Source organism: Xiphias gladius, chromosome 15, assembly GCF_016859285.1.
Source record: "Xiphias gladius isolate SHS-SW01 ecotype Sanya breed wild chromosome 15, ASM1685928v1, whole genome shotgun sequence".
Taxonomy (NCBI): Eukaryota; Metazoa; Chordata; class Actinopteri; order Istiophoriformes; family Xiphiidae; genus Xiphias; species Xiphias gladius.
In genome coordinates this window covers 17,921,491-17,935,228 of record NC_053414.1, presented here as the reverse complement: position 1 = coordinate 17,935,228, position 13,738 = coordinate 17,921,491, and the positions used below count along the sequence as shown (strand labels likewise).

Below are 13,738 nucleotides of genomic sequence, written 5' to 3'. Positions count from 1 at the left end.
GATTGTTTGTCGAACTTGACTATGGCAAAGCATGTTTTTTACAGTAAAACAGTAAAACAGTAAAAAGTGGAGGAAACAAATAGGATTTACAAAGAAATTATCTCTAAAGGTCACTACATTTTAGACACTACTGAGCATGGACAAAATATATTCTTGATTAAAGAAAAGGCAAACGTGATCAGAAGACAAACCCATTTATGTGATATATAACTGAATATTGGGCGGCACGGTGGCAAAGTTGTTAGCACTCACAGAAACAAGGTTCTTGGTTCGAATCCTGGTTCGGCCGGGGCCTTTCTGTGTGGAGTTTGCATGTTCTCCTCGTGGGTTTCCTCCAGGTACTTCGGCTTCCTCCCAAGCTCCGAAGACATGCTGGTTAGGTTAACTGACCACTCTAAATTGCCCGTAGATGTGAATGTGAGCATGAATGGTTGTTTGTCGCTACATGTTAGCCTTGTGATAGACTGGCGACCTGTCCGGTGTGTACCCCGCCTCTTGCCCAATGTCAGCTGTTGGCTCCATTGTCATTTTGCATCATCACTGAGAGAGTCCTCTGTCTGGAGTCCACTTCCATAATTTTCGCATCTATAAAGTGGGATGCATGGCATTGTTGGATTGTTAGCAGAAAGTTGTGTACATGCCATGGGCACTACTTCTGTATTCCAAAGTGAAACTTTGTAAGGGCGCTATATAGTGCATAAATTTCCAGCCCTATCTCCTACAAATTACATTCATGAAAAGTTAATTTGTTTACCCAGTTACACTGTAGGAGCAATGTAATCACTGGCTGGATTATGTTTAGAAACGACGTCTGTGGAAGATCGTGTTTTTGCTTAAATGTAAATAAACATGTTGCGTCTGAAGTCACCATGGACTTTTTCTGTATTAAGACAGACAAAGATATTTCCCCAACCCTTAATCAAGTGCTGTGAGTGCCTAAACCATAAAAAAGTTTAATAATGCTGTAGTCACTACAAGTGGATATTGTACTACAAGATCGGATATTTTGGCAGAAGACAAATACTGATGCATTCAGTATCAACATATTTGTGACTGCAAAATACGTACAATAACAATATCCTTATTATATTAACAGTAAAACATAATTTGGTCACAATTAAGTTTCCTCCTAAACACATTTGTTGTTTAAAATTAACTAGCTAAATATAGTGCACTATATGATAAAAAGGGAGCGATTTCAGGCACAGCTTGTTCTTTGATGACTGTGTTAGGAATCTTCAGGCAGCACTCTGTCATCCCACGACATTCTGTAATGTTTGTTTTACAGTATTTTGTGATAGTAATACAAATAATAATGTTTAATGAGGACTTAAACGCCCAGATTGTTATCGCTAACCATCTTTCAGCAGAATTTAGAGAGCCAAAGTGAAACTGGAACTTCCGGGTTCTGTTCCAGAAATAAGGCAACCTTATTCAAAATCACCCTGATATTTTTGTAACGGAACTTATAATTAAAAATCTGGCCTTGGAACGAAGCCTTTCTCAACTGTATGTTCTGTGGCTTGTGACTATACAAGAATGGTCACTTTTTGATAATATAACGTTGTCAATTTAATATTTGTGTTTTTTCTAGCCGTCTTTAATGGACACCATTTCCCTAAATCCCTAGGCCTAGGCGTAGTTGAAACTCGCCAAAAAAGGCCCAGGGTCCATGGGGGAGTCAAGGGGCCCAATTTGGTTCAGACATGTCCGTAATATAAGCAGGACAGAGAGAACTGAATGATGTAGAAGTTTTTACACAACGGAGATAACAACTAAAAAAATGAAAGAAAAAATGTCTTAAGAGGAGAGCTTTGGTAAATTTTATGGATAAGGACGAAACCAAGTTATGATTACGTAATTATTCACGGTTGTAAATTGTCATGGCAGCTGTAGTGTTTTCTCTGCTCACAATAATGTTGTTTAACTTTGTTAAAATTGTGGATGTTTCAGTTTTAATAGCAAGTACTGTAGTGGATGCAGATTTGTCACAGAACTGGGACAGTAAATCCCCGGAACAGGCAGGTAACATCATGACAGCAAACACTTCTGTTTACTGAATTACTCATGAGGATGAATGCTAAATCTCTCAAGAATAAGATCTGAGGAAAATTAGGGAATATTTGAGTAGTTTGACATGATATTGTTAACTCAAGGTATACATACTAACCTTTTCTGGAGCTTTTAACCATATCTCACGGTCTTCATCGACAAATGGAATTTCCCCAGTTGAAACTGGACTTGTTCAGTTTGTGTTCGGGAACTATCATTTGAGTTTTATCAAACTTTGTATTCCCATGCAGCTCAGTAATGAACATTATATTATGGTCGGGCAAGTTGGTCACAAAATGCGGAGTTAGTGGTTCAATCCCTGACACCTCCTGTCCACGTGTGAAAGTTTCCCCGGGCAACATATTGAACCCCAAATTGCTCTAATGTGTGAGTGTCATGCAAAATGAATGTAATGTAGTCAAGTTTATTTTTTAAAGATAGTGTGGCTTTCCATATGATACACCGGCAGTTTTTCTGCACTGCCCGTGTTCTAGAAACCTTGTATGAGTGGATAATGTTCCAGTTCTGCCAGTGTTTGTGTGTTTTTAGAAGTTTCAGGCAGCAGAGTATACTGTGTGTGTGTATGTATGTGTGTGTGGGTTTCCAGGGTTCAGGCGGCATTCCAGAAAGTTTGTATGTGTTAAGCATGTTAACACAGTGTTTTAGATGATGCAGACAGCATTGTGGAAAGGTTTGACTGTATTCGACTGGCTTTGTGCGTCACTCACTCTCAGACACCTCATTCAGCTCGTGAGGATTAGTACCCAGCTCTCACTTGCTCTGTAATTATATAGTTCTTCAACACATCTGCACTCAAGCACACACACACATGCCGGCAGACACGCGCTCACAAATATTTATTCCATTTTACATTTGCTCACAGACACATGCATGTGCTAGCGGATATGCACACACATACCCACACACATGCTCCATCAGCCGGCATCAGCCTCATCAAATCATCAGTCAGTCAGTCAGTTATGTTTTTAGGAGGGATAGAGACAGAGAGACAGAGAGACAGAGAGACAGAGAGACAGAGTGAAAGGAGGACTGCCAAACAAAGTGAAAAACATCAGAGACAATAACAACAGCAGCACCCACTGCAGCATCCCAGCTTCCCTTTCCCTGCCTGCCACAGCTCGGCTTTGTTAGTGAATAGTTTGTTTGTGTGTGTGTGTGTGTGTGTGTGTGTGTGTGTGTGTGTGTGTGTGTGTGTGTGTGTGTGTGTGTGTGTGTGTGTGTGTGTGTGTGTGTGTGTGCAGGGAAGAAAGCCAGCAGGCAAGGCGGTATCCAGGCCACTGCCTTGTTTGATGTGGCCATGCTAATTAAAAAAAGGCGCTTTTCTGCCAACATTAAGAAAAACACGAAAGAAAACTATAGAGCCATTTTGGTGTCTGAAAGTATGTAAAAGAAAAAAAAAAGCAATAGGTTGCAAAGGTGTGTGTGGGGGGTGTATGTGCATGTTCTGCATCTACATTTAACATGGGTCAGAATACAAAGAAAATGTGAATTGAGAATTTTTGCTGATGTTCTTATGTTTTCTTAGGCTGTTGGATAAACATGTTGGCAGAAATGGAATGAGGGTAAGAGAGAGAAAAAACATGAGAAGGAGCTGAAGGTACTGGGGACATAAGGGAGTCTTTTTTGGATCTGACTCAGACTACTGGCTCAGACAGAACGGTGACGTCAGCACAGGCTTTACTAAGGATGGAGGATTGAGGGAGAAACAGAGGGAGGCTAGAGATGACGCCCTGAGGGAGGCAGGGATGAGAAAGATATTAAGGAGGGAGAGAAGACAGGGGGGGAAGGAAGCCAGCAATAAGAGGCCTACCACATATATCTGGGTGTGACTTCGGAAACTGCAGCTAAGTGGGTTTAAGATAGATAAACAGACTGAAAAAAACAGGCAGTGGGAATGAGAGACAAAGAAAGAGGAACGGAGAGGAATAATTCCTTGGTTGGAAGGATGAAGACAAAGGCTGAGAAAGAAAATGGTTTATTATCTTGGCTTAGAGAGTATGGGGAGAAGAAAAAGAAAGGTAGTGCAGACAAAAATAGACAGAGAGAGAACAAGTGATAGCAGAGAGATAGAGCGCGCAAGAGATTATGTCAAATCTTTGCTCTGTACCCTCTATTTAAAACACCAGTCAATAACCTTCACTATTTTATTACTCAGCCATAAAAGTCCCCAGACAGAGCCTTTTTTGCGGTATCATAAAGCAGAAATAAACACACACGCATTCACATACCCACTGCTTGTGAAAAACCTAAATGTTCTCTCTTTTGCTCTCTTCGAACAAATTTGCATCTGTTCTTTCTTCTACATTGCCTGTTCCCTGCATCAGATTTTTTTCTAATGTACTGTATTTCAGTTATTTGTTGATTCTGTTGACTTTGTACAATAACTTTTTTTTTAATGTCATTTGGTGTCAATGCCCAAACCACTAGCATCTTTTTCTGTCAGTTGGAGTTTTTTCCCTTCTTCTTTAGGGATGAGACGTTTTTTTTTTTTTTTTTTTTCTATAAAGCCACAGGGATTTCTTGGTGTTACCAGAGTTCACGTTTCTTTTCCTTAAAGTCTGTGTGTGGAAATAATTAATCCTACACTTGTGCCTGTGGCAGTACTTTTGAGCCCAAAGTTTTAAGTGAAACAGGTAGCTCTAATTGCTTGTCTTCATCTCGCAGTGTGATGACAACACAACTAGTGGTTTTTGCGCTAGCAAATATGTGAGGTTATTAAGTGGGGTTTTGCGTTGGGATTCCCCACTGTGGCCCCGCCAGTCGTGTCCATTGGTGGGTGTTGTGTGCAAAGTTGTGGTGCCATGTCAGTTTTGTGTCCCCCTCAGTCCACAACTTGAACTGATGACAGGTGACCGATGATGAAGGCACCGGGGCAAGAAATTAAAAAGCAAAGAGGCGAGAAAAAAGAAGGGAGGGAAACGGGAGAGAAGACTGGCGGGTATTGTTATTAGAATATGACAGACATAGAAACACATAGAGTTTTAAACCTTTTAAACTGCAGTAACCTCTCACTTGACCACAGACACACTGCTCAACAATGGACACCAATATATGTCAAAGTAGGTAGTACTCTGTAGCCTACATTAGTTCTGTGTGTGTTATCGGAATTTTGAGTAAAAATTAAATTAGCTCTCATGCATATTTCATTATGCAAATTGTTGAATGTGATACTGAAAGAAAAGAGACTTGAGGGGTTTGGCATGCTCATTAAAAATATCTCAATGGGAGAATCTGAATGTTTTTAATATAAATGTCGCCTGTCTGACAGGTGCGCAGAGAGGGAAAGAGGGAAAGACAGAAGAGTTGTACTAATTGAAAGGAAATATTCAGATGAGAGGAGAAATAGCTCATCAGCCTTCTTAAAATAAGCCCTTTCTCCTCGTGTGGCCTTTGTCCCTATTCTTGCACATAATGTATTCTTGATACACGTTATTTCAATAATTTATATAAACCAGGAAATGCCATTGAGATGAAGTGGCACTTCAGGGTGGGATAGCATTGTATGCATCATGATAATACATGGGCTCCAACTGTCCCCCTGCAAATCATCTTTTGTTGTGAGGAGTGGTCTTGGCATGTTTAATTAAGGACACTCTGTCACGTATGTATTTTAATGCATTTTTATAATTGCGCACATACTGTACAGGCATGCAAACACAAGCCCTCGGAAGGCACATACTACATATACTGTATATATACATATAGTGTGGTGCCTTACATAACCTGTGTTAATAAGAGTAAGAAATACTTACTTTTTGTGTGTCAGAGGAGAGGGCCCCTCTGATAATTAGAATTAATTATCTGGATTCTGTGGCAAAATACTCTTAAAGCCATAGGTTATTTTTGTCACACACACAAACACCCGCACACACCCGCACACACACACACACACACACACACACACACACACACACACACACACACACACACACACACACACACACACACACACACACACACACACACACACACACTTACTTGTAATTCTATCTTTATGAGGACACTCACTGACATAATGCATTCCCTAGCCATTTACCTTAACCTTAACCATCACAATTGAATGCCTGACCCCCAACCCTTACCCTAACCCTGACCTAAATGTAATTCTAACATGAACCCTAAAACTGACTAACCGTCTTATACCTCAAACAGGAGTTTGAAGTTGTCTCAGAAAGTGAGGACCGGCCAAAAATGTCCTCACTTCCCCAAAATGTTCTCTCTCTGTAAGGTATATAACTTAAACCGGTCCTCACAAAGATATAAGTACAAGTACACAATCACACACACACACACACACACACACAAAAACACACACAAACACCAGAGGTATCCTTACGTAACAGCTCTTCAAAAGACACTATGGATCACCTTGTGTGCAGCTGAACTCAATGATTCTATTAGTGTAATTTTCATTCCAGGTGTACCAGTAAGGACATATTGTCTACTCTCTTGTCAGTTCAGAGGGTCTTTAAACACAGAAGACTCTTGAGTGTTAGAATGAATGTAGTGAACTACATGAGTGGATATAATACATCTCACAGTATATAACATACTGTACGTCAGGGTCTGTGTAATCTATCAGAGTGCTTTGGACTTCAAAAACACACAAGTGCATCTTTCAGTGGGTGTTTGTGAGCATATATCTTTGCATCTCAGTTGCATTTCAACTAACATATCTGCCTCTTTACCCAACTTCCCCACTTAGATGCAACAACCGTACCCAGTGTGCAGTGGTGGCTGGGCCCGATGTCTTCCCAGACCCTTGCCCTGGCACATACAAATACTTGGAAGTCCAGTATGAGTGCGTCCCTTATAGTAAGTACTCTGTTTTTTTTTATTATGTCAACCTTTTTGTGATCTCATATCTCTATAATGGCACTACGAGTCATATATTTGAGTACGCTGTATCTCATCTTTGGTAACATTATTCATTCACAGATTATTATCAATGAAATGTGTCTAAAATACTGACAAAGTCTTTAAAATAATCGAATTTTACGATCTTGATAACTTAGATTGTAAAAAGCTCGCAGTTTTTCATTTTGACTTATCAACAGCAATATGCAGTTTTAATCAAAATGAACATCAGTAATTTGAGTGCCAGTGTAAGTTCATATGGGAAGCTGCTATGATGACACAGCTCTCTGGGAAAGTCTGAGGGAGTGTGGATCAGAAAGAAGTAAGGGCTCAAATGATGACAGATGGTGATATGACCTTTGACCATGTTATAACAGACTAGGAGGTTGTATTCACTGAAGTGAAACATGCATGGGAAATGGTTGTAAAATATCCCAAAAACTGTGAAACGTTTTTTTGTAATAGCATATTTTTCCCCAAAATCTAGGTTACAGCCCACTGCATAATAAATACATAAAGGTTCAGGTTGGAGGCGTGGATTAAAGACATCTATTTGTCCTTGATGTTTATTTCACACAACATTCCAGCCTAGAGTGACTGCAGAAAAAAAAATGCAGCTGCTGTGCCTGTTTTATGAAAAAGCTAAATTCAAAAAAAATATCACTTTGTTCATTTAGCAGTTATGTTTAATATTTCCACATGTCGGGGTGGAAAACCTTACCAGAAGACGACCAAGTGGGTGAAGAGTCAATTGTAATTCGATAACAAATGAATTATGCTATGCCAAAATTATATTACATTTAAGATGCAATGACAGAGGACATATTACTAAATACATAAAGAGTACAGGCACTGAAGTGAGTAAGAAATACACAACAATGATGAGAGAGCTTTCTCAGTCCAATAGTCGACCTACTGCACTTTATTTTGTAGCAGATTTCCAAAACGTAACTTTCAGAGGAAAATAAATAGTATTCAGTTTTAGTTATAAATATAAAAGTTGAACAGAATACTAAAGCTCCCGTAAACACAGATTCAAGAAGTAGTGTGTATGTTATGAAATGAAAAGTAAATGTGATTTTTGTACAAATGCAGTACTGTACATCTTACTGCTCACATGTTTTATTCGCTACAAACATCTCTGCGGTGGAACAGTTATAAGTCATAAAAGACTGAAGGACATACACAGTTGGAGGTGAGGTGCAGTTAGGATTTATTTACAGCAAAAAGCCCATTTAAGTCTTACTTTTGACAAAAATAGCTGAAAAAAGGGGAGTGAGCCTCACTTGTTTTTAAGTCATTTAAAGTGAAATGAGTAAACTGCCTTGTTCTGAGTTGTCGGAAGCAAAATGTGTTTTGTGTTTATTAGGCAAACTTCTGAGTTAAAATATTACATTTTTTTCGCCGACTATTTCATCTTCCTAGAATTAGAAATGCGTGTGCCAGGTATTAGCTCTGTCACAAACTTGACTGATTGGAACAGATATTTTGAACTTTAGTTTTTATGCATATTTCCTCCTAAAGTGCTGCATAAATCACAGACACATATTTTTGAGTCTTTTGTCTGAGCGTACAGCCTTGGCAACATTGTCCATACAGACGGCCAAGGTGATCTCCCACACAGAAGCATTCAATTATGTCTAGCTAAACGGCTCTTGCCTGGCGTCTAGAATGACCAGCAGATTAAATAATAGGACTATCAGAGCCCTCTCTGGAGCAGATGGAAACACAACCTGATACCTGCTTAATGCCCCACCAAGCGCGTGCACACACACTCACACACCACACAGACATGGAGGCATCAAAACAGGGTGTTTTGTCAGTTTGTGTTTTCACTCTCGTCTCATCCATTCATTTGACACTTGTTTGTCTTTTTCTTTGATATACCTGTGTGACTGTGTGAAAATACAGCGCCCCTTACTTCATAGATTCATCACTGTAAAGAACAAACAGTAGCTTGGGAAAACCTGAGTACAAAAGGGAGATGAGCTCCGTGGTGATCTGATAAACAGCGGGTCCGTCAGGGTAACGTTTCGCCTCGCAAAAATAGACAGTATCTGAAACCAAAGTCATTAGACAGCTCAGCTAACAGAGGGAGGGACATAGAGAGAGAGATATGAAGCATTGGAGAAAAAGATAGAGTAAGCGAGAGAGAGAGAGCCTTTGACAGTACATTAGCAGTTTATGTGTACTGACTGAGTGTTCAGGCTGGATCAGGTAGCACTGCGATACACTACCTAGCTCCTGTGGGTGTGTTCAGCCTTGAGAAATCTTGCACAACATTGCCGAGAAAAATATGTTGTATAAAGGTGAAACAAGTCCTTGGATACCATGAATCCACATTTTGCATTGTTTTGTCTGAGAATGAATCGAGCTTTACGTAGCTCGACCTTTCATAGAACCCTCATATCAAATCTTTCTAATATTTATGGAATCAATTTTCTTTGAAAGGCATAATAATGTCTGAACCTTAGAGCAAGATACTCCTGTTCGCTGACATTCAGGCCGGAGATCCAGCTGTCTATGATCAAGCTGATGTGCTCGACATAGCAAATCAATGCCGTCAGCAGCATTGTTGTGAAATATACTTTTTGCAAGACATTAAATGGTGAAATATCTCCAAAGTGTTGCCATAAATCAAGACAGATCAATAAAAGAGGCTTGTTTTCTGAAATATATGACCGTGTACCCAAACTGTTGCATTCATAACACTTAGAAGCTGCAACAACTAACAAGTAATCATATTTACATTCGAAGGCTGGGTTGGCTTAAGTGCACTCAAATGACTGTAACGTCTAGGGACATCCATAACTCAACTTAACTCAACTTAACTCAACTTCCTCGACGTACTGGTAGTGCTGGTTGTTGAGTGTAAACACCTGACACATGGCGGTCACCTCTGAGGCCAGGTGTTGCCAATCACAAACTTCCTACACAGAGAAAAAATGAGCTGAGCTCCAGAGAGACACCACTTCGTGCTGTAGACGTACTTTTTCTGAACACTGGTGTGCAGGGAGAGCTGCTATGTTTCCCACTACATGTTTGTAAACAAATCTCAAAGTGGGTTGTAGAACAGGTAATTAAATTATGTACAGTTCAGTTTTCAGGGAAATTTTGTCCCTCCAACTCCCCGCCTTTTTTTTTTTCTTGAGGACTTTTGGCTTGTACTACCTTCACAACTCTTCATCTCTCCTCCCTGCACTGCAGGTTTTTGGCTGTTTTCCAATGCGAAAATCAAGTGCTCTCTCGCTTTCTCTCTCTGGCTCTCTGTGGTATGAGTGTGTAGCGGTCGTGTGCCAAACTAGCCAGCTAGCTTTGGCGGTAATTAGCCACCTGTGTATACTTGCTCATTGCACTGCAGGCAGACTATAAATATCCATACATTAGCACACCACCGTACGAAGTTGTTTCTCCAACTGTTTTCATACACGGATACATTTTATCTCTGCAAAAACGCTATATGCTACAGAAAAAAAGATATGTGGTGATATGCATTGTTTCATTCATGTTCATCCATTTTAAAAAAGGCGGGAACACTTGGGATTATTTCTATCCATTCCCTCATCTTCATGCAGTAGACCCTGGCTCTCCAACGCTGCTATGAAGCAATTAGCCTACTACCACTTTTAGTGTATTAATCAGAAAAGCCAGTGATATGTTATGCAATACCCACGCAGTCTATTTTGGACAATAGAACTTGGCTCAGTAGGAAAGCTAATTAAAAGATAAAATCACCTTCTTGTCTGTCCAATTAAAGACTTCTGTCAGATTGGACCCTTGGAATAACTTCATCATGATTACATGAGAAGATATGTTTGTGTGTGACGATGTGTGTGTGTGTTGGTGTGTGTCTCTTTGTATGTGCATGTAGAGCATACGCATGTGTGTGTTTGTGCGTACGCATATGCAAGCGTTTTTGTGTTTCCCAGAGAGAGCGACGAAAGATGGACAGGAACCAAACGACAGAAGGAGAGAGACAGAGTGAGGGAGCAAGAGAGCGACAGCGACAGCTGAAACAGAGATAGAGAGAAATAGGTTAGACGAGGCCAGCAGACGAGGAACAGAGAGAATGAATTAACTGATAAAAGACACAGTGTGAGAGGTGGACAGGTTTGGGGTTGGGGGAAGTGGTAGAAATACAGAGGACGTAACAGAGAGGATGAACGAGGAGAAAGGAGCACCATGAAATGATGAAAGAGAACGGCAGGTGAAGAGGAGACGACAGAAAGAAAGGAGAAAATAATGGAGGGAGAAAGATGAAAACGAATATGTCCATAAATGACCTTGAGCTTTAGCTGGCTGAGCTGATAGTAATAATAATGATAGTGGTAGCGCTGCTGTTGCCACTCGTTGTCTGCAGAAACGTCCACGGTATTGTGCCCGCACCCCCACTCATACACATACATTACGCACACTCACGTGCGTACACACTGCCTTTTGTCCTCAACAAATACCTCTTTAATAAACCATACGTTTTCAATAAAAATGCTAATCATCTCTACAGCGCAGCACCGTCAGTTAACACTGCCTCTGAATGCGTGTGTGGTATGTGTATGAGAAATAGAAATGGAAAGAAAGAAAGAAAGAGACAGAGAAGGCATCCAAGGTATAGTGTCAGAGCCGTTCATGTGATTACAGAAATTCTTAAAAATTGAAAAGACACTTATGAAGATATTAGGGAATATTTAGATGTTTTTCAATAAATGTGAAACTAGACAGGCAACACATTCTCACAACAGGGCATTGATGTTAGTGTTATTCTGCTGCTACTGTTTTCTAATATTCATTCAAAGCCTTGCTAGGAATAAATGGGCAAAATATTTTTTTCTTTTGTAGCTGCAGAACTAACGGTGGTTTTTCAAATGATCAGTCAAAGATACTGGATAGATAAAACATGCCGCACCTTTGCAGAATTCAATTATGACAAAAAGATTGAGAGAAAATCCTTTCTTGTTGATGTTTTCGTGGAAACAAGGACATTTTTTGGCAAGTTGTCATAGTCCATATTTTTCCTCTTCTTATAGCCACTCGCAGTGTCTGAATTAGTACAAAAGACTACAAATCTCTTGCACCATTGTGCCCGCTTGAGCTAACCTTGACAAGTCCTTGAGGTTTCAATAAATTTCTCACCAATCTGTATTCACTCTGTCAAGTCCTGTGCACTGAAAGATGAATGACTGTGATTTGTGAAAAACATTTCTTACCCTTGTCATGGAGATTAAAAACAGGTGCCTCAAAACAAAAAAAAAAGATCCTGCTATGAGCTCACCAACAGAAGTATCCAATAATATAGTGAAACAACAAGCAGCAATACAAATTGAATGACATTTGTTTGACATTTTGTGTGCCATTTGGTATACTTGTTGTTGCCACACTTTTTCATTTGAAATCTATTAGTTGCTGGCAATCTTGATCTCTGCGTGATTTTCTTTTTTGCTTGGGAGGTTGTATAAGAGCCTCAGGTGATGTGCGGTCCTCTTTGTTCGGTGTCATTGATCGCCGTCTTCTCAACCACAATGTATGTCTTTATTGTTTATATGTGCACGCGCAAGTATGTGTGTGTGCGTATGGTACATCATTATCTGTCTTTCCATCGCGCACACACCCCTGTTTAGACACACTATCTGCTTTCTTTCCTAGCTTTTGTCACAAGGGAACTGCTTCCTTGTGGTGAACCATTTTATATCTTAACTCGTAAAAGCACGCTCACACGCGCACACACATATATACACTTGTTTTAGGTTTAACACGATCTCCTTCCAGAGATTGCTTATTTATCGGGAGTTGTGCTAAGCTGCACCAGTTACCATGCATTTTTCATGAGTCTAGGATTTAATGGTTGCTTGTGTGTGTCAGTGTGTGTGTGTGTGTGTGTGTCCTTGTGTTTCTGTGTGTCACATATGTTTGTGTATGTCTTGTGGTTGTTGATGAGTTTTGCTTTAATGCGTTAAAGAATTTATGCGTGTACTGTGCAATATGTAGTGCACTTGTGCTATATATAAACACGTGCCATTCGGAAGTCCTTCCAAATGTTTTTCCTTTGAGGACTCTCTCCGTTCCTCTCCTCTCCTCGTTTCTTTTCTCAGGGGATGACTTCCATTCAGCAGGTCTCTAACGGTCTTGAGACACAAGGGCACTGCCTGCAGGATTAGGTTTCTGCCATGTTCGAATTCCACTCAGTCCCCCAGGGAGCAAGGTGGAATGGAATTCATATGTTTAAGAGGCTCTGAGCAAGTGCACACATTTCATTGCGGGGCGACGTGAACAACCCTCTGTCGAAGCTCTAAGGATAACGATTTGAATATAATAGACAGGGAATTGGTGTTGAGGTTGGAGCAAACCAAAGGCAAACCAGCGCATTCAGTATGCTTCCACCTCCACACGCAGATGCTTGCGCACTCATACACAGAGTCACACAGAGTAGGTGACATACACAAAGCATTAGCCAACCCACTGTGCATCAGAAAAAGCATTTTAACGTGGCAATTTTGACTCGTCCACTGAAATTCAATCCCAGCAATCAAATCAATTTTCTGGTTTTCATTGCTCTATTGCTATTAGCATACATTAAAGAGCTGATTATCTCTATTGTTGTATTACTGTACTTTGTCCTCCACTAGAGATAGGACCACCTTGGATACTATGAATATGCTTGTGGTTTTGCCTGTCGTGTCATGGTCTTGTGTGTGTGCTCCCAGTGTCCCTCTCCCTCTCTCTTTGTCTGCATGGCACATTTGTGTCTGTTCCCCATATGTGTGTTTGGCATATGTGAGATGCATTACTGTCAGATAGCTTCCCCATTGCAGTG

At 40.3% G+C, this 13,738-nt stretch overlaps 1 protein-coding gene across 6 annotated transcripts in view; it reads left to right on the top strand.

The window, feature by feature from the left end:
- Window positions 1–13,738, top strand: part of adgrl3.1 (adhesion G protein-coupled receptor L3.1) — a 111,233-nt gene that overhangs the window by 42,643 nt on the left and 54,852 nt on the right. For all 6 annotated transcript variants that reach the window (XM_040145895.1, XM_040145892.1, XM_040145893.1 and 3 more), the window contains one exon: window positions 6,779–6,888. In XM_040145895.1, the coding sequence (XP_040001829.1) occupies window positions 6,779–6,888 (110 nt within the window). The remainder of the gene's footprint in view (window positions 1–6,778; window positions 6,889–13,738) is intronic.